The 21,357-nt window shown below is 36.7% G+C and overlaps 1 protein-coding gene across 3 annotated transcripts in view; it reads right to left on the reverse strand.

The window, feature by feature from the left end:
* Positions 1–259: 259 nt before the first annotated feature.
* The window catches only part of KITLG (KIT ligand), a 56,575-nt gene continuing 35,477 nt past the window's right edge, over positions 260–21,357 (reverse strand). Inside the window, exons 4-10 of one of the 3 annotated variants that reach the window (XM_041409781.1) lie at positions 17,487–17,666; positions 15,462–15,624; positions 14,489–14,584; positions 7,658–7,767; positions 7,090–7,166; positions 5,496–5,579; positions 260–1,719 (exon numbers count right to left, since the gene is read on the reverse strand). In XM_041409781.1, the coding sequence (XP_041265715.1) occupies positions 5,540–5,579; positions 7,090–7,166; positions 7,658–7,767; positions 14,489–14,584; positions 15,462–15,624; positions 17,487–17,666 (666 nt within the window). In that variant the 3' untranslated portion in view covers positions 260–1,719; positions 5,496–5,539. Of the gene's footprint in view, positions 1,720–3,153; positions 4,322–5,495; positions 5,580–7,089; positions 7,167–7,657; positions 7,768–14,488; positions 14,585–15,461; positions 15,625–17,486; positions 17,667–21,357 lie in introns of those variants that run through there. The other 2 variants (XM_041409780.1, XM_041409783.1) reach the window with 2 other exon arrangements.

The raw sequence follows: 21,357 nt of genomic DNA on the forward strand, positions 1-21,357 counted from the left end.
TTCTTACAGAAAAGCCATAGTAAGCTGCTGAAAACTTAAAGTAAGGATGCCATCCTTACCAGGATAAGCTCTGGTTTCTACTGAAAGATCCTGGTAAATGCCACTCCCTGCAAAAGAAGTGCATCATCAGGAAATGTCTGCATCAAGTGACGGAGTCCGCATCAAGTAGCATATGTTCTGACAGAGAATTCTTTCAGATCACGACAGGACATAAAAATGTCTTAATTGGGACTAACACAATGCAATATACTAATTATTTGACAGTGCATAATATCTTTATTTAGAACAATAAAGCATATGTATATAATGTAAATTCCAAATCTGAACTGGTATAAAAAGGGATCTGGGAAAACATCTATCTTTAAGAGGACACATATGTACATACACATCACATTTTATAAACTTTGTGGATTACCTTCAGTCAGAATGTAACTATGCAAAACTGTGCTGACATTTACATTGAAATAAATGAATTTGCCCATAATGCAACCAGCAAACATCTGTGTCTCTATCACTAAAGAGTCTGAAGTTTCCACGTTCCATTAATTTGATAACAAAATAGCAACATGCCACCATTACTGTAAATCTGCATTTAAAACAGTTGAATCAGATTTATGAATTGAAAAATGTTAGATAATTCTTAAACATAAATCAAACTCAAAATATCAGTATTCTATGTGTATTGTTAAATTTTCAAATTAATAATTCTGTTTTGTGTACTGAAGAGTTTCAGCATATTACGTAGAGCAACAGAGAAAACAGAGCTGCTGCAGATGAGAATCCAAAACATATGCAGGTTTTACACATACTCCATAGTAAAGCACATTTTATATGCTTATAAAATGACCTTGTGATGAAATAAGTACCATTAATTCATTCAAGTAAACACACATCTAAAGTAGAACAGTTACCCAGTATAAGACTATCTGCTTTTTTATTCTCACAAGGCCACAAGTAATTGCATGCAAAGTTCAACTATTTCAAAGGAAACCTAAAAATGTTACATTTCTCACCAAGCCACAGATATCCAAAAGCCAAATTTGGTTGACTTTTGTATAGAAAAAATAAAACACACATTTTTTTCCCCAGTTTTATTCTAAGAAGGAGTGTGTTGATTTTCCAATTGTGTTAATGCATGGGCTCTGTCTACCCAAAAAGAAGACTGAAAAACTGATCACTCTTTAGAAGTTAAACTCTTTAGAAATTAAGAAGCATTAAAGGTCTATTTCTGCCACCCCATCTCCAACTGAAGAGTACATTACTCTACTTCCATTGATTTCAAAGATGTCTCACAAGTCAGTAGTCTTTCAGAATCTCACTATGTGCAAAGTAAAGATCTCCTCAGTGGGCACAGAAAGTTTCTAGTAAATTCACGATGCCACTTCAAAGTGCCATGCCACCTAGTGTATCCCCAAATGTCCAGAAGTCTCCTTCTGGTTTGCAAAAGGATTGAGAACACCCAGTGAGATCTCTCTTGTGTTCAGATCTCTCAAAATGAGGGCAAAGAATGGGAAAACCATGTGGTCCAACAACAGTTCTGCTACTCCAGGTGTCACACAACTTTTGTGCACATTCAAAGAAAAATGTTCGCGATGTGAAGGTCAAAAGTATACATGAGCTTTCTTTCTGATCTCATATAACTTAAAATTTACCTTGCTCCACAGGAGATATTGAAGTGTCTGACATTATTTGAAAGTGACTTACTTTAAGATGTTGCTCCTGAAAAGTGAACATTTTGTCATAGTCAATTTTTATTTATTTTATGTTTCAATTCATAACTGATATTTTCTATAGTATTGAAGATTAAGAAGCCTAAAATGTCATGCTTTTGAATATTAAAGTATAATTTGGGGCAGACCAATATGACCCAAATAAAGTGTTATTGAGTATTTAATAAAAGAATGCATTTAGAAAACGGAATATTTTTTATCAACAGAGAACATTAATAAATATAAAATTTTTGTTTTACTGAAGCTAAGGAAAAAACCCAAACCCTCAAATGCATAAGCTAGCCTCAAGAGCGCATTGTATGAAGTATTTAAGGTTTTCATACAATATGTAAGGATAATTGCTCCCATTTACTGTGGACACTTTTCCATTCATTCAAAACCAATACATAGTTATTCTCTGCATTACCAATAAGGTGCAAATTTTCATCAATTAGGTCACGCTGACATTTCTTTTCGGGTACATCATAAAAAAGTTTGAAACTCAAAGTCTGAGGGCCTTGTGAGTAAAGAACTACACAGAGTCAAAGGACTCAGCGTTATATGGGGAATTCCATTGTTTGAGGAATGCACTTGCTTTTTAGAAGTGATAAGCATCCCTGGTTATTAACTGGTGAGCGCTCAGCATCTTCAGAATAAATGTGAAGGCCTAATTCTGACACTAAGCTTCTTTCGACGTAGTCTAAGAGAAGTTCCTCAGGTGATGCAAACCACAAAGTTCTGCTATCCTTAATAGAACTATGCTAATTTATACCAGCTGAGTAGGACGTGAAGACCCTTTTCTGACAAACAGAAAGTGCACAACGGGCCTGAGTATAAATAAAAATTCTGCATGATCAAAACCTTCCATCAGTGAATTCATGAAAAATGTCAACCTTATTGCGGTAGGGTCAAAATTCCACACAGTGTAGCTACATGCCACATCATCAAGTATGGTAAGGTTCTGAGATTTTTTTCTTTGTGCAAGTCTGAAAGACAGTTTTACCAATAATACACACAGACACACACACGCATGCACACACACACACACATACACATGTATATATTATATGTATGAAATAGTCTTTTTATGCATGGTTCTCAGAAAATTGAGCAGAAGATTAAATCTTCCACAAGGACGCTTAAAAATTTAGTAACTATACATTTTAAGGAGAACTCCAACTTTATGCAAAACTTTAAAAGGGTTGGTGTTGGTTTTTCTTTTTTGGTTTTTTTTTTTTTTTTTTTTTTGTTTTTTTAAGTTTTCAAGTTATTTAAACTAAAACTCTTGCTGACCTGGTCAATATCATGATAGATGACAGTTTGTCACCTTATGTGAGCCTTTACCATTTATCCTTCTGAATTACAACCCCTAATACAGGTAAATAATTCATACTCATTAGGTGGGAAGAGACAAGATGAAAAGATGCACAACTACACTTGTAACTTTTACCATGGTATTTTTAGGATTTACTTGAAAATGCACATCTGTACATCAGTCCTGTTCATATTCCATGGATACTGCAACAGTAATAGATGCAAAAGACAGGTGGGAAACAAAGCATTTCTCTTTTGTTTCAAAAGAATTAACTTTCAAGAGTGGAGAATGCCAGGATATTAAAGCTTACTAATCACTTAAAACACAATGCAAACATTAATTACAGCTGATGTAAGTAAAAGCTAAATACACTCTCAGGATCTTTCAGATTTTCTATGCTATACATTTACAGACAAGGTATAAATGGCATGCATCTTCAGAATTTAAAATGCATTTCATGGGTTTGTCTTTATTGTGATGTTTGAACGCAATTCAGACTCTTTACTTTGCCTTAGCACGACTGGAAATTTCACCAGTGTTCACACACCCAGCAGTTACACTTAATTCTTCGAAGCTCCATGAGGTACATTCACCTCCTGTTTACTTTGTCTGCATCCAGTATTTGGTTCTCCTGAACAGAGACCACCAACGCTGATGAATTCTTGAGGCTTTCTGGGGTGGGCAATCAGCCACCTGGCACCCGATAGAGACCACGTGTTGCTGTACACACTGCCTTTGACAGGCATAAACACAGCTCCTTATAAGTCTAAGTCTAGAACACGAGCTCAGGGCATGACTTTGCTTTCAAGTTTTATATACAATATTGAAGAGTATGTTATCTGTATCCATTTCTGCGTTTTCTGTCAGTTCAGAGACCTTCATCTGAAGACATCAATTTAAGGTTGAGGACACAGAATTTAAATTAAGGATGCAAAGGTATTTATGACTTGCAATGATTACACACTGTTGGAGGCATTTGAAAGATGCGTTTTTTTTGTTCAGGACATACTTTGTTTGCCAGTCAGCTGAAAGTATTAATGCAATTAAAAAACCTCAAATGTCACACAAGGTAGATATTCACATAAGATACAGTCCTGCTAAGTGCACACTCTTCTTGTCATTGTTCAATTCAGTGTTGGTTTCACAGTAACAAACACAAATTGTCCTCATTTCTGTATCATGTCTATGGAGTCATGGGCAGCAACAACAGAAGCAGACTCAGTCTGTCACTCCAGAAGGAATACGAATGTGCTTAAAGCTGCTTCATTTATGAAGCGAACATGGAACTGTTACCTGCCTGAAGAGAAAAACAAAAATTCTGACTTTCCTGATTAGTTTTCCTTTCTGTATTACTAAACAGTAGATCTTTTCAAAGACATATGACATAGACATGTTTTTCTTATAATTTTGGAAATAAATTTAATGACACTTGCATAGGGATTTCTTTACTCAGAAGGAAAAATGTTATAAAATGTACTTTCCTGATGCAAGAACACACTTGCCTGCACAAGCTCACTGATGTCATCTAAGGTAACGGAACCACTCTCATGTTTTACATAACTGTTTGGGCATTTTGGTATTGGCAATCTCTGGCAGCAAACTTCCCTTTGAAGTCATCTGGACAAACCAAACTGAGTTTACATCTTTGGAAAAATAGAACAACTTGTCCAATGCAGTGACAACTTTGCTTCTCAATGAGCATATGGTAGAACAAAGCAGTTAAGGAGAATGGAAAACCTCTCAAGTTGCAGCTAACTCAATCATATTGAACACCTGAGAGTAACTGCTACAGGAAGAACTGCAAAACTGAGATTGTCTGTTATACTCTAACACTGCTCTTTCCACTCATGATAAATAATGAAGAGTTCAGCACTGTCTGAATTTTCCAGACTCTTACATAGATGCCATGGGTTAAATACAGCACATTTTCTGCGGTAAGAAGCCTCTTGCCAGAGAAGTGCTGCTCTGCAGAGGACAGCTGGAACTGAGAAACCTCGCCTTTGCTGCTCACTCTCACACACTAAAGTAAGACTGATGCATCTGATAAGGCTACAGAGACTACAGAAATGTGCTGACTAAGTTGCAATTATATAAAAGCTCAGCTCTACTTGGCCTGTTCTCCTACACTCACCTGCTAATTTTACTAGATTGTGCTTTTCAGTTCACCTTGCTTTGAAACAGCTGTAGTGTAACAGCTGAAGGCTTCTCTGTATCAGCTCTAACACCAAAAAGGAGAAGCAGTAGCTGTCCTTTATTCCGGAATTCTTGTAAATTTCATTTTGAAGCATTCAAGTTAAAAATCAAAGGTCTACATTAATGATACAGGATTAATTAAATTAGCTGCTAAAGATCTTATACACCTATTAAATGCTAAATTCTTTTTTTCCTGAAAATGGACCCTGAATCACTTTATATTGCAGCAGTTGAAAGTAGTTAAATCTATGCTAAAACTCTCACAACAACCAACTTACCAGTACACGAAACAGTAACAGTGTTGAGGGAGAAAAAGCAACAGCTACACTTGTAGATGTTCCTTTTCTTTTTGCTGCAACATACTGGGGGGGGGAAAAAAAAGCTACTTTATTACTTCAGTAATAGCCTTCCAAGGAAATAGAATAGAAGGGTTTATAAGTTAGTTAAAATTTAAAGGAGGGAACCCAAAGAATTATAATTCATTTTTGATATTAGTTCTTCCTACTTATAGATGAATATTTCTAATTTCTCAGGGAGGAGAAATTTGCAATGGTCATCTATGCCATGCATGCCAAAACACATGCCATACATTTACGAAGACATCTGATAGAGAATGCAATCTGTTTCAAGGTCCTGCAAAGGCCCTCTCCTGCATTTAACTGTGTCATCTTTTCTTCATATAAAAAAATGTTTTGTATTTTCTGTGGGGTTAAAAGGAAAACGTATGTTCCATTTCACAGGATTTAACACCTATGAGGATGATGTGCAGAATGAGTTATTTGTAGAAACTAATATACTTGGCAAAATGAATACACAGCCTTCAATTCCAGATACTGTATATGAAGAAAATTTGTTTTAAGAATTTATTACTTTAGCAAGCTTTAACATGGAAAATTTCAGCTCCTGTGGCTAAACTGCTAGATCAGAACCTTGGCTATTTGTCCCTTCACCAATGGGCAGCACGAGGCATTTCACACAGTGTGAGGACACTACAGGACATGTCCTTCAGCCACCTGCATCAGATCTGTCCCTAAATCATTCATAGTTAAAATCTGACCAAACATCATTAAATATGAAGTTAAACAATACTCTCAAAATGCTTTAGCATGGACTACTCTTACTTAAAATGTCCCTAAGTCCTTTCCTGGATTTCACAGAATTCCTTGCCCAAGTCATGTCCAAGGAACTTCAAAGCCTTGAACTGTTATTTCTAAGATATTTTTGATTCATTCAGAACTTTCTCTCTTTAATAATCAGACAAATCAGTGTATAAGTAGGAAGAGAGCTGTGAATCATTTCAGGACGACCTTAAGAAGTTATTAGCATTTGAATGAGTTCGCATTAACTTTCCACAAATATCAAAAAAACAAAAACAAACAAACAAACAAACAAAAAAAAAAAAAAAACCCAACCTGGAAAACATAGTACCCTGGGGAATGTAAAAAAGTGAAAGAACATAAAAAATTTTATTGTAAAAGGTATTTAAAAGGATTTAGTAGCACAACCAGAAAGACATTGCTTTCTATTTATTTCTATAAATTCAGCCTAGCTTTACACCACACAGCAAATAACATTTACTTAATTTTGTTGGTTTTCCTATAGGTCTCAGCAATCCTTTCTCACAGTAGGAATAAAGACAGATAAAAAAAATGTCCCCATAATAAAGTGTTGTACGCAGAACTATCCTCCATATCAATTTCTGTGTTTAAACCAGAAAGTCCTTTAAATGGTACACTCTAAGCACATATTTTACCTTTGCAGTAAGACCTTGTGTTTGGGGGTTTTTTTGTGTTTGTCACACAGCTAAACAGGAAGTAGTTCTCAGAGATAAAATTACACCTGTAAATACAAATTTTAAGTGAAAAAATATACCTTATCTCATTTTCCTCTTGGTAGTCATGGCACTGTGTAGTTTCATCACTTTCTGGTCTGGATTTGGGATGTATTTTCTAGGAATAAAATGCACTAAATATAAATATTCTAAATCTATAAATATTCTAAAGCTTTCTTTAGTAACTCAACAATTGAATGTTTCAATTTGCTTCAGATGTTCAATATCAAAGTCATCTTGCAAAATGTAGGCCAAACCTTGTACTCTAACATACATCTACTACTGATATAAATTTTACTCTTGAAGTCTTTGTATTGCAGGCAGGGGCATAGGGGCCAAAGGCAAAAGAATTCTTTCTCAATATACAATAGGAGAAATGGAAAATTGAGTGAATCACACAATTTTTGTTTCCAATTAGAGAGCAATCATGCTGATAAGTCAGGATTTGCACTTTGATGGTTGAATTCAAGAACTTGACACACAGATTTACATCTGCAAGTCACAGTTAAATGGAGGTCAAAAGAGATATCGCTTGCTTTCAAACACAGAATGGTTCTCTTATTCTCACCTCCCCACACTATGTAAACAATTATATGTAGTATCTCTTACCTTCCAGTATATGGCTCCCAAAATAAAGCCAATAAGGAGAGACAGCAATGATGTCAGTGCTATGCTGATCCCTTGCAGGCTGGAGCTGCTAATGAAGCCAAGTGCTTCATCTGTAATTAAAGATACTCTCATTAGTGAAGACAGATTTATAGCAGAAAACTGTCTTCAGGGCAATACTATTAGCAAGAGCACTTTCATGCACCACCTACATAACAGCATCTTAAATAGCAGAACAGATACTTCAAAGTGCAATGTACATGAGATGCACTTCATACAAAATCTTACAGGAAATTTCTGACCACAAGGATGCTCCACCCAGTTCTGAAACAACAGTGTTGAAAAGTACCAACACCAATTCTCTTTTTGCCATTTGTAGAGAATCATCTCTTTCCCACACTTCAAAGTTTTGAATTTCTTAATTTTTAAAGGTTTTACTTTGAAACACAAAGCACTTATTTGGAAAAGAATATATACCAATTCATGCATTTGCACTAGTTCATCAGGCAGCTCCCACTGACTGCAGGCACTTTGCCTTGCTATTAATCAATGACCAACATGAAGGCTCACAGGGGATGTTAATTTAACAGAATAAACCTGATGACTTCTAAAACTTCCTGGAAAGGTACTGCTGACTTCAGCAAGATCAAACCCTTGTACCTTGAATTTTAACACTGTGTTATTTGGTTATAAGTATTTCATGATAGCTTTTAACATTTTGTATAGAAGAGCACCAATCCTATTCTTTTATGTACACAAACAATTCCATTTCCCTCACTGGGAGCTGTATGCATGCTGAGACTAAAATCTGTCCCTTTGATTATTTAATTAAGAGCAGGATGTGGAAAGTCCAACAGCATCACCTGGGGACCCTCCTGAAATGCAAAGTGAACCTCAGGAGACTGGTGTTTTAGATGTCGTGCACGCAGGTTTGGTTCATTTCAAACTGCGTGTCTGCAGCTCAAATGGTGGGTGTATTGACAGATTACAGAAAAAGAACCAAACTGTAAGCACTGGAAAAGTGCAGGGGATTGGATACACAGAAATGAAAATGAACTGACAGCACTCAAAATTTGCGTGACTCATGCAAACAGCAAATGTCTATGCACACACAGTATGATATTCTGGGTCAAACAACATGTGTTTAGTACATTATTAAACAGCCTCCAAGAAAATACATTAGTTTAGAAAGAAGTGTTCTTACAATTAACTAGCATCTCATTTTCAACTCTCAGATTTTTCTGTTGACATTTTTCAAGTTTTAGACAAATATTCTTTTTATCTCTGAAATTCAGCTGTGTTTTCTAGGCTCAACGTTGTTAGAAATAACAAGACAACATAAAATCTACATCTTATATATTCATATACTACATACATCTCTGTGTCTCACACACTGTTTACAAAGTCTAGGTTCTGAATGTAGGGGCTTGAGTTTCACCTATATCTGGTAGCTTCGGCATACTAAAAGGAAACATCAGTCAAGCAGAACTGATGCCAGTTTACCATGAAAGAAATCTGTCTACAGAAGGGAAAGATAGCAGACAAAGTTCTACAGAGGTGAACATCAGCTGAAAAAGAGAGGCTAGTGATTAGTCTGCCTCTCGCTGCTCAGACATTAAAGCCAAGTGCAGACATTAATTGGGGAGACATAACCTTTCTAGCTTTCTGTCTCAGATTAGGCACAGAGGATGTTTGCTTGCAGAGCTGATCTGCAAGAAAACTGGGCAAAATCAAGTAGGTGGGGCCAACCTGAACAACACTAGAAATGCTCTGCTGTCATTGTTTATCTTGAATATAAATATATTCATAATAAGTTCAATAATATATACATTCAATATTCAATAAATTCAATAAATTCAATAAATATATATTCTGAGAATATAAACAATATTCTTGAGAATATTGTTCATATTCTCAGAAGAAAATTCTGATATTGCTCTTATGCTCTAAGCAAGTAAAAACGAATCCTCATTTGCCTAATGCCATTCTTCTCAGTGAGAGACTGCTGAGTTTTACAGCTAAATTATGTAAATCATATGGGGATGGCTACGTTTTCTGGATTCCACCCCGCAAACTTCAGAAAAAATAATTGAAAAGTGAAATAAAAATCAAAGGAAAGACTCTTCGGGTCATGTAGAGCATAATGTGTTTGATAACATGTTATGGTAGAGTGCATAACCTCAAAAACCTTCTGCCTACCCACAGTGCTGGGCAGCATGTCATGGCAAGCATGCTGTTTTTTACATGAACTGCTAGAGAAATATTCTGCATGCAGGATAATCAGTGATAATTTTGTACCTTTGTTTTTAACAGTATTTTTCACAAACTTAATGCAATTTAAGACAACAGAAGAGACCCCTTTATAATGAGGTATCTAAAACTGGAAAATTCTGACTTCTGAGAAGTTATCTCCAATGCAGATGATGTCTTAATCATCTATGGAAAACTGAAAGGAATTTATAAATTGCTTTCCATGTGAGGACACGCAATCCAGGGATCGAGCCTAAATACAGTCCTATTATAATGCTCTTCTTAGCCTGCCTTTTAAAAATAACAACAGATTTTCCACAACCTGACAGTGTATGTATTAATTTGAAAGTTAAGTAATCCATAACTACCTTAAAAAGCAAGCAAAACCAGAATATTTAATTTCACTTTCAAGTCCAGAAAAAATTCTCTTGAAAGATCTGTGGAGAATGAAATGAGTCATGGCAGGTTTCTTCATGTGCCTTTTATTTATATTAAAATTTAAAACAGAACAGGCTGAAGAATTTTCAGTCTGGAGAACTTCCCAGGGACTTGTCTTAATGAAGAAAATGCAGAGAAAGAAAGAAAGCTGGCTACCACAGGGACCTTTTTGTCTGTTAGAAACTTTGGAACTCTACACAGAATGATTCTGATTCCCATCAGTTATAAAGGCAGAGCAGGAGAAGGAATAGCAGAAATCAGGTGTACCAATAAGTTTATGAACACTTTGGGCAATGCCAGAGGAACTGCTGACTCTATCCAGCAGAGTGAAAAAGGGAGTGGATGCAGGCCAGCACCTCTCAGAGCTCTCACTCTGTATCTTGTGGAAGATTCCCTAAGGAAGTGAACTCATTTGATGCTGATTTATGTATAGTCTTCATGGACATTGTGATGTTAAGCTGTAAACAAAATATATTTACATTAAAAGTCATTCAGCTACACAATGAAGTTTTTGAGCCACTTCCTACATTGAGCCATATGTGATTATGATTGAAAGCACTGGCTTTTTTTTTTTTTGGTTTTTTTTTTTTGCCATATATGTCTCAAAGGAATTTCCAGTTTACCTCTGCTCAGTTCCAACACAATTACCACAAGATCTTATCTGTAAAAATGCAGAGCAGCTCTCACCTGTTCATTAGGGTTTTCCATTAACTATTAACTTGTAACAAAGGAACAAAGGTACAGAAAGCAGCACCAATTGCATTAAGCCATGGGTGAACATTTTAAAATTGTTGTGCAATTACTGAATTAAACTATGGTATTTTTTGCTTAATTAGAAAAGTAGACCTTCTTCCTAAAAACAGTTACAGAGATCTCTGTGTTTACATGCTCTTTGAGCTACTCAGTACTAAATAATAGAGCTAAATTATTATGAGGAAATTACAGACAAAAATGTAAGAAGGCAACACTGAGCTCTTCATGAAGTTAAAGAACGTTATGGCATTCAACTGAAGGAGAAGTTTTAGTCATAGCTAGTAAGTTCAAGCTTTGATCAGAGCAACATGAAATTCATCTGATGGCTTCAGCCACTGAAAGAAGAGATTAGGACTCTAGACTTCTTATCCTGAACCTTCTTCTTTACATAGGAACCCTCTCATCTACATCCTCTAGACCATGTGTGGTATAATCATGCAGAAAAATATGAGCAAGACTGGAACTTTAACAGCTAATTGGAACTTCAGTGGATTACAGTCAGGTAACACAAAGAGGAAAAAACAAAGCAGCCTAAATAAATTTGGGATGGTGGCTGTAGTCTTTTGAGAATTTTATGAGAAATAAGAAAAGATCTTTCTGCTTTTGAGAAAAGATGAAGCAGAAACAAGTTACAAGTCTATATTCAATATACAAAAATGAATAAAGCACTATTACCATTCAAAAACCAATTACAATAGCATAACTGTTCTATTTTTCATTTGGCTGAGCTAAGACTTTTTGTGCATATTTAGCTGAGATTCGACTCTATTATTGTAGTTTAATTTTATTGCCATGTAAGAACAATGGAGTCATGAAATATGACTCAACAAAAGTAGCAAGAATAAAAATATGTAACTTAGCTAATTTATATACAATTTCTATTATATTTCACAAATTATTTTATTGGATGATGCACTTCACATTTGTCTAAGTTGAATTTAGAATTGGGGCAGTTCAACTCATCTGACTACATAGACTGTATTAATAGACTGTATTGATATATATTAATCTGGAGGGGTTCTTTTGCAAACACTAAATGCTTCTAAATGCTCTAGAAACTATTAAACTGAAAAATAACTCAGCTTAAAACTGTTTAAAATTAAAGGGTTAATTTTAAAAAAAATTACTGTAGTTTGTGTCTGAAGATACTTTTCTTCAAGCTTCCCCTTTTCTCAATGTTTTCCTTTTTGAAATTTGAATTTAGTGGTGCTTTTCTGAAAACAATACTGAAGTCAGGGGAACACTATGCTGGGGAGTCTTTACAGGGGAAGTGCTAAGGTTTAGTCACTGTCATTCATCCCAAGAAGGTAAGGATTAACTAAAACCAAAATTTCCTCAGCAATGAAGTCAAGACAAAACTACGATTGGCACTAAAGGCCATTTCAGGGAATAAAACAGTGATAAAAATAAAACAGTCAATATAGATTCCACAGCTCCCTCCCTGCAAAAAACCTCCAAATGAGTAACTGCAGTGTAACAAGTCAGCATCCAAATTAATGTAATTTAATCTGATTATGAGTTCAAACTGTCCCCAGACCCAGCCAGACATGCAGTCCTCATGTAATTTCTACATAAGGCTGTTAACTGATATCCAATTTTCTAATAAATTGCTTAAGAGAATGATAATCAGTTAAAACACACCTGTACAGCATATGGTAGCCAAGCAATTTACTGCATTATTTTAATTAAGCTTTTTTCCTACTTGATTATCAGTTCCAATTATAAAACAAGATTAATAATCCTGCTTTTGCACTCTCCTCCACAATACAGACACAGGTGCCACACTCCACTGCGCTGCCTGGCACCCCTTCTCCTGTTACTGCATGGGGTCAAACTCCTTTCATCTGAACTGCTCCTGTAACCTGTCTGTCTTTTGGCTTCTTGATCCATTCCCATTGCTTCAGGCTGTGGCTGAATATTTTTCCTCTAGCAATGACAGCAAAAATTATCACATGTTCAGACCTGAGAGAGAGACAGGTATGAATACTTTAACCCCTTCCTAGTGCCTCAGAGTTGGCCCTGGGCTCATCAGGTTATTTGCAGACAGCTCTGTGACCTCCTGGCAAGAAATCTACCACAGTGAGTCTTCTCTTTTCCAAAGACTCAGGCTGGCAGCCAGAAATTGAGGGGTTTTTTTAATTCCTTCTACTCTGAGGGTTCTGGGCTGTGATGACTTAAGACCTACTCTTAATTAGAAAGCAATCAAGAAGGGCTTCAAATCTGATAGGAGCTGTGAGCCAACTACGAGGTAGCATTCATGGTGCTAAAAGCCCAGAGGGTAACTAGATTACACATTCCAAAGAGAAGGATCATGAGGAAACACTCAGGCCTAGTAGCAACTGTGTCACCAACAGAAGCTACCATTGTGCCCACTAGAATACATCAGGCTGCCCCTCTGCACATATTTCCTCAAGCACAGGGAGTACCAGTCACATCATTACACATTCAGATAACAGAGATGCTTGTGAATTGAAAAGGGGAAATTGCAAAGAGAGCCAGATACATGTTGTCATCTTGACGTGTCTGGGAAACGAGAACGAGGAAACAACAAGGTTAAACTTTGATCACCATTTCAGGAACCTTGAAGGAAAATCCCCTCTTGTTCACGTGGGAAGCTCCAGATAGTGTTCACCTTGTTGTACATGATGTCACTAAAAGCCCCTGAAACTTCACTGTTTCCTTTCACCTCAGATGCCTATACCCTTTCTGACCTCGTGATAGGTAATGTTGAGGCTCTTACAGCAACAATTCTGGACTCTTATCAGGGAGCTGTCATGTAAAATGTGATCAAGACAGATAAGAAAGGTGGACATGAGTATGCCAGAGAGAAGATTACAGCCTGCCAGAAAGACAGTGACTTTGTCATTAACCCCAAGCAAAAGCATGCTGACTTGTGGAGGTGGCCCTACGCAACTACACCAAACAAACACAGGGACTGTCCTCAGGGCTGGTGTAAAGCTTGGTTGGGATTGACAGCACCCTCAAAATGCAATGTACAGGTATCCTCTTTGTTCACATGAGTACCCTCATCCAATTTAGGATAGCTATTCTGTTCATTTGGAGCAACTTTCTTTTCTGAGAATTAAAATGAAGTGTCTGGCCAAATTTTCTGAGGCCATATGACTAGTGAGACCTCATGACAGCCAAAACGAAGAGGCCTGCCCTCTCCAAGTTGTAGATTGCTGTCACATAATCGTAACTCGATTGCATCTCTACATTTTGATTAGATAAGTTCATTGCATTTCAGTATGACAGCTGAGAAACACATGGTACACCATCAGGAACATGTAACTTCCCATTAATTTGCACAATTAATGACATTCTTTTCCTCTGAGCTCTCACAACCAGCTACCAGAACAAAATGGAGACATATATTCAATCACTTGTACTTACTGTTATTGCTAGTGCTACTGCCAATGCTGTCATTCCTAAGAGAGCTGGCAGCAACAGGAGGAAACAAAAATGTTTTTGTAACAGCGACTCTGGAATCTAAATAGAAAACGAATGTGTCAGAATTATGAAACTTAAAATACAGTTCCCTGTATATAGGATGATGGGCTACAGGACTACTCTAATATGACTATAGGGCTGTTTTAAGAGCTGGCTGTAGGATTGTTCATAAAGTGGATTAAGCCAAAAAAGGCAGTTTTATTAAGAGGCAGAAGTGTCTACATGCTGAGTTGCTGGTGAATAGCTAATCTGGAAAAGCAGTTACTGCTTACAACTTCTTAAGTTATGGCACTGATCTGCTTCTAGTTACTACTGATGTAACTGTACAACTGGACACATTGCCCTAATTAAAAAGCTAATATGTGTCACTAGAGAGAGTAAAAGAAAAGGTAATACAAACCCTCCATTTACTGGAAGGATAAGAAAGGGCTGCAGGAGCTTGACCTGAGCTTGTTAAAATGTTCAAATGAAGTAAACATTTCTCTGTTCAGGAAAAGTGGGATTAAATTGAGGTGACTTGAGGCTGCTGTGACTTGCAGATTGTCCTAACTTCCTCTCCTTTCAGTTGTGTAATCTTTGGCTCTTTTACCGCCTTATAAAACCAAATAGAGCATTAAGAGAAGATAAGAAGGAGAATGTAAAAAAGACAATTCAGGATATATTTTGGATGAATAGACACAGAGCAGCATAATGCGAGGTTATTTTGATTATACTGAGAAATGATGTATCTAGGAGTGATGGCACTAGAACTTGACTTCTAACAGTAACACAACCTTCAGTGTCAGTAGTTATTTTAACTTGCAGTAAAAAGGTGACATGGAGGCATGGTATCAGATCTTTAGCATCTCTGAAATCCAAGGAAAATCACACATTTATATCTGCCTAGTTCTGCTCCCCAAAAGGAGACCCCTCTTACCATTCTCTGGTGTTCCTACTGTTGAAGGCAGAATGCAGTCATTCTTATCCAATCTGTCTGCAGACTCTTTGTAGACCTCAATGGTACTATTAAAGTGCCTAAAAAAATCCTCAGGAATGAAGTGACCTTCTTCATAAAGGTGACCATTTTCTTTTACAAAATCCTGGAGTAAAATATAGAATTCAGTTTGAAAGAAGGTCAAGGGAGATGCTCATTTCAACACCTTAACAAATGATAAAAATATCCAAAGATGATAGAAAATCATTTATATTTTTAACCTCCAGACAACCAGATTAGCTGCATACAATCTTCATAAAACAAAGAAACCTTCTGATCTGAGGATTTCAAATTAGCTTTGCAAATAGAAATGAATTATTAATACAGTGTTGCAAAATTGCTAAGGAATGAAAGACAGTCTTCCATCCTATACTGAAAACCAAGAGACTTTTTAAAATTCCCCTCATTAATAAACCCCCCTTGATTTCACATTACTTTGCAAAGTTTCACATGAGTCTTTTAATCGGAACACTTGAACAGGACATTCATTGGTATTGTCATCAAGAGAATATGGAACAGAATACAATAGCTGGGGTACACCACTGCTCAGAAACAGGCAGAGATCCCTGATAACAGACCTAAAAATAAAAACAACTATAAACAAGGAAGCCCAGTCACTCTGAGGTCTAACAGACACGTTTGTTATGCCAGACTAAACAACATGATTTTGAGATCCATGGTGATGATTGAAGGTTTTCTTCTTTTTTTTTTTTATGTCAGCAAGTCAAGTTTGGCCTGGGGTTACTCTGTACTCTTAAGAAGAAGGACAGTGGTAAGAACATGGTCTAAGTATGTCCTAAAGAAAACCTCCTGGTTTTGGCTCCAAAATTATTTTATGTTTGATGGTGAAAGTACTAGACTTAAGATCATTATTCTCTAAGGAAATCAATAGCTAGTTGTTTTGCTGAACTACAGGATATTTACTTTGCCATTCTACAAAATAAAATTCCTCAACTCCAACCACATCCCAGCTGAGTGTTTTGAATCATCAGGACAAAAATAGAAAAGAAAAAAAATATATATACACTGAAGATTGGAGATAATTCAGTTTGAAATTGAAAAGTAGGGAATATCTAAATACAGCAGTGCAATGCAAGTACATGGCAAGCTTACAAGGTTATTCCACTCTAAAGGCACCTGAGTGTTTACTTATTTGATTCATTCTGGGTGTTGAAAAGTTGGAATTACAAAAACTAAGGACTTAGCTGATAGAAATAACTGTATATGGGAGATAAAATACTTGCTCTAAAGGACATGGTGTATTTTACCTGTTTTATTCAGTGGGACAAAACCTTCAACTACAGAACTTATTTTGAATTACTGATAGTCTGGTCAGATCTGGATAACAGACTAGAAAATTAATTTCTTCCCCCCTTCCCTGCCTGCACAGAAAATCAGACATCTCTTGAGCGAGAATCCTTCCAGCTGCTGTCAGATTCCAGAAACACATGGAAATGGACAAATATCCTCTGGTCTTTGCTGTGCCTTTGTATAAAAAAGTTAATTAAACCATGGAGAAGCTTTCAGAGCTTCACACACTGTGATAAATACTAAGAGTATATTAATAACTTTAACCAAATCATCTTTAAATTTACATTAAGGTCACTAGCAAAATATATAATTTAAGCTGGATACACAAGGAAGATTTCTGATAGTTTCAAAAAGATCAGAATGGATTATCTTAAGGAATATCACTGCATTTCTGACTTTAAATAACTGCATACAGGCCATTGTATATAGTGTAATTCCTTCTAAGCCATTTTTCTTTGAAACAGGAGATAAAAATTAACCTATGTTCGCACAGTGTACTCAATGCATTTCTAAACAAAGACTCAATGCATTTCAGGAATAGAAATGAAAACAAATCTAATACAGCCTTGGAAATTCCTAAACTATTCCTGAATATTGTGCAACAGAAAGTAAAAAATAAATATCCAGTACAAAAGCTGAAACTCTGTATAAAATTACCTTGTTTTTATCAAAAGCAAGGCATGCCATAAGATCATTGATTATCCTTGTGAGATTATTGATGATTGAATAGTTGCTTAAAACATCCGACATATCTGGAATATCTGAAAATTTCTGGAGAAGATTATGTAGACTCCTTGAAAATTCAGGCACCATCAAATGCAACCAACAGTGACTAGGCTGTCAGGGGATAAAAAGAGAAAGAGATGTAAATTGAATAACAGATATTTGTAAAAACTGGTTAAACATCTCAATGTGCAAAAAGTAAATTAGACTGTTCTTTCCAATTTAAACTCTCTCAAAAGTATAAATTACAATCCTTCTTTAATCTGACCAATTTTCTCTTCAGTCGTTTTGGTAATATTTCTATTGTCATTGATACTGACATATTTATGGTTGTCTGTTAAATGCCATCCCTTCATTAAATTCTCAATGAATGCCAAGTGTCATTGTGTTGAGTATTTGAGCCTTGGAATGTGTTACTATGAACCTTAGTCCATGTTTTTATTAACCTATTTGTTTTCTTTTCAATTCCTACTGCCCTAACAATTCTTTAGATATCAATTTTCATTTATTGTTGTTACCTTACATGACTCAGTTAACCCCAGAGATCCTTGATTCAAATTTCTTTTCAGGAGGGATTCCATAAAAATTTTGCATGAAATCCCTGTGTGCTTTTATCCACCTTTAAACTAGTCAGCTGAGTTAATTCTTTCTCTTCAGCTTTTTCACTAAATGCCATTACTGGGAACAGTTTCTAGATCTAAAAGCCTTTCTTCTTCCCGAGTCTTTGATAACAAAAGTGTTCTGCACAGCCTGTCACTGTATACACTAACACCTATTCAATTAGTTTGCAGACAAAGTTTGTACAGCTGTTCACATGACTGAAACCTGGTAATTCATCTTGCTGTCTTAGAGGAAGTCATTAACTGCTTTTACTTAGTTATATATAACATATATAACAGTAGTCAAATAGAGGAAAGAGTCACCCAGCCCAGAAAAATCCCTAACATGGCATGATCAGCAAAAATACAGGTAATGCATTAGTCAGAACTGCAATTTGTACCTGTAAATACCTTCCCAATAAAAGCTAAATTTTAATGGCAAATGTTATGAGAATTTATTCCATATATGACATTATTTTTCCAATATGGAAAATGTCTCATTAAAGCCTTCCAGATACAAATATCTTGGCCCAACAAACCCTAAGTACTCTCAGTATCACTAAACCAGTTTCCAGTTGCTGCCCAGTGGATAGGCAGCACCCACTGAATCCACCTTCTGTAACACACAGCAAATGTTTGGCAATGTACACACTTCTAGGCTTAATCTCATTTACTCAATTTCTTCAATAAACCTGCATTAAAAAAAAAAAAAAATCCACAGGTGTTGCTCTGCTTTGATGTGTAAATCTTTCTGACAAGAAAAAATACACTTCTCATTTCTGAAGACTAACCAGACCTACATTAGGCTTCTAGGCTTAGAGAACCAAATGTAAATACATTGCTCAGCTCCACCTGAATTTCCACCTCTGTGTACAACTCTCTCACACAATGATAACCAGTGGCAAGTAAGTAATATAACCTTTTACAATTATCTCAACAATGACTTAAAAAAGAAAGAAACAGAAAGCAAAATGGATAGCATTTGGCTTGAGTCTGCTTCCTCTTTTTCCTTCGAAAACAACAAGGTGGGGGAGGAGGCAGGAGCAAGTAAATCAGAGAAACCTTGCTGAAACATGTTCTGTTCAAGCAGCGTATGTGGTGCCATGCCCCACCACTTCCACGAGACAGGCAACGCATTTTCTTTCCTCTGCTTTGGGGTGAGAGGACTGACACAGAACTAACTACTGTGCTTCCCTGAACTGGAAACCTCAAAAACCTTTTCCTTTGAGGTTTTGTGGGTGAGCATTCTCCTCTGGCAGGGACTAGCATAAGCTTGCTGCTTCTCCTACTGAGCATTTGGCAATTCCAGCAGGGAGTCTATTTTGCTGCTCCTGTGGTTTAGCATGCGTGTGGGAGTCTCCACTAACTGAACTGTTCTGACCTACAAAGCTGTATTTCACAAAAGCTCTAAGTTCTCTTTTCAGTAATGTCAAGCTGTGCAATCATTTGCTATGTCAATACCTACCAAACACAGGGATAAAACTGCTCTAATTGAAAAATATGACATTATTTGCAAAGAGAAATGGAGGCTCTCCTCTGATATTTTGTGTAAACTTTCACCAAGATTTACATTTTAGGGCAATTGCAAATGTGATTTCCCTTGTACTTCAGGGTAGCTCTCATTTGGCTTTTACTTTCTAGATCTGTGTAAAAGTTTGAATGTTATCTCCTCTTCTGAATTCAGCCCCTTGCTGTCATCTCTGCCTTTTAACCTGCAGGTTTGACTACACAGTTTACTCTACACAAGACTACTTTTAAAGCCACTCAGTTGCCTTGAGCTAGTGCATAATGCAACAACCCTTCTGTTTAATGGATGGTCAGTCTGTTCCTGTTACATGCACTACACTGGCTTCCCATCTGCTTTGTGTTCACCCTGCCTTCCTACCTTTAGTCATCTACATTTGGGACTTGCTACCTTGGGTGCACTTCCCACTTTATGCATGTACTGAAGATTAAAATCTATTGAAAAAAAATTGCAGAGCACCATTTCAATCCCTTCAGAGTTGAGCAAAGGGCGTTTACTTTAGGCAAAGCCATGGGTTTCCCAGCTTGCATGGACCAGAGCAAAGCCTACTTATTTAGCAAGCCTCGCTGTGGTATGCATAACACAACCTGAAATTCCCAGAGAGGAATTTGGCAAAGTGGGATCTGAATACTGCTGAATACTTTCCCCTGTGAAGGCGTGTGGCCAAGAGCTGCACCTGCCATTACCATGACTGAAAGCAGTGTGCAAAGGGAACATGGAAGCCTCAGCTCTGAACTTCTCTTCTTCCTTTTTATTTCTTGGCTGCTTGTTGTAAATGTAAACTGGATCTAAATTCCTGGATATGATGCATCAAGATGACATAGCACTGAAAAGAATGGAAAAGAATCTGCATACTGGCAGTCAAAACTGAACCATGGAGAGAGGCAAGAGAGAACAACTAGGGCTCATGGCTCAAGCAGGTTCCCTGACCTTCTTCATCTGCCAACATCCCCAGGAGTGCAGTGGAGGAACAGCCCCAATCTAGCTAATGGGCTGGAAGCTGGGGAAACAGCACTTAGGCTACAGCTGTCCTCCACAGGTGTGAATATCATCACATCAGACACCAAGATCTGTGAATTTCAAAAAGCCCAGCAGTCAGGGGATGGTGGCAGCCAGTCTTGCTTCCTTTTTCTCTAAATATTGGATATTCTAAGAAATGGAAAATTTTCTATTAGTTTTATTTATATGTGACCTAGTACCTGACTTCCATAGCATTTATTCTGCAGAGTTTTCCTGTCTAAGGAACCAACTTTAAACTGGGTTTTCCAAAGTACTCTAACTCTAGTGAAAACCTCAAGCTTCCAGCAAAACTCTTAAAAACGCTTCTACATCTGACATAACCCTTCATAACCTAACAACTCAGAGCCCTTCACTATCCTGCAGCTTCCTTTTCCTCCTCCCATCTTCTTGTTATTCAGGATTGAATGTTGCTTCTGGCATCATTTGCCAATACCAATAGGGAATATTGCTAGATTTGCCACATTGTTGTAGGGTAGGATATATTTTTATGTGTATCACATACAAATCAGATTTTTACAGTGAAAACTTTGCACAGACACAAAACCAGCTTCTTACATTTAGCAGATATTTTCCAGCTACTGATGTACGTGTACAAGGATTAATTTTTAAGACAGGCACAGTGTTGTTCAGTTCCACTGACAAAATCATGATTTTCTTACTT

Source organism: Onychostruthus taczanowskii, unplaced genomic scaffold (genome assembly GCF_017590055.1).
Source record: "Onychostruthus taczanowskii isolate IOZ18803 unplaced genomic scaffold, ASM1759005v1 scaffold31, whole genome shotgun sequence".
NCBI classification, from domain to species: domain Eukaryota; kingdom Metazoa; phylum Chordata; class Aves; order Passeriformes; family Passeridae; genus Onychostruthus; species Onychostruthus taczanowskii.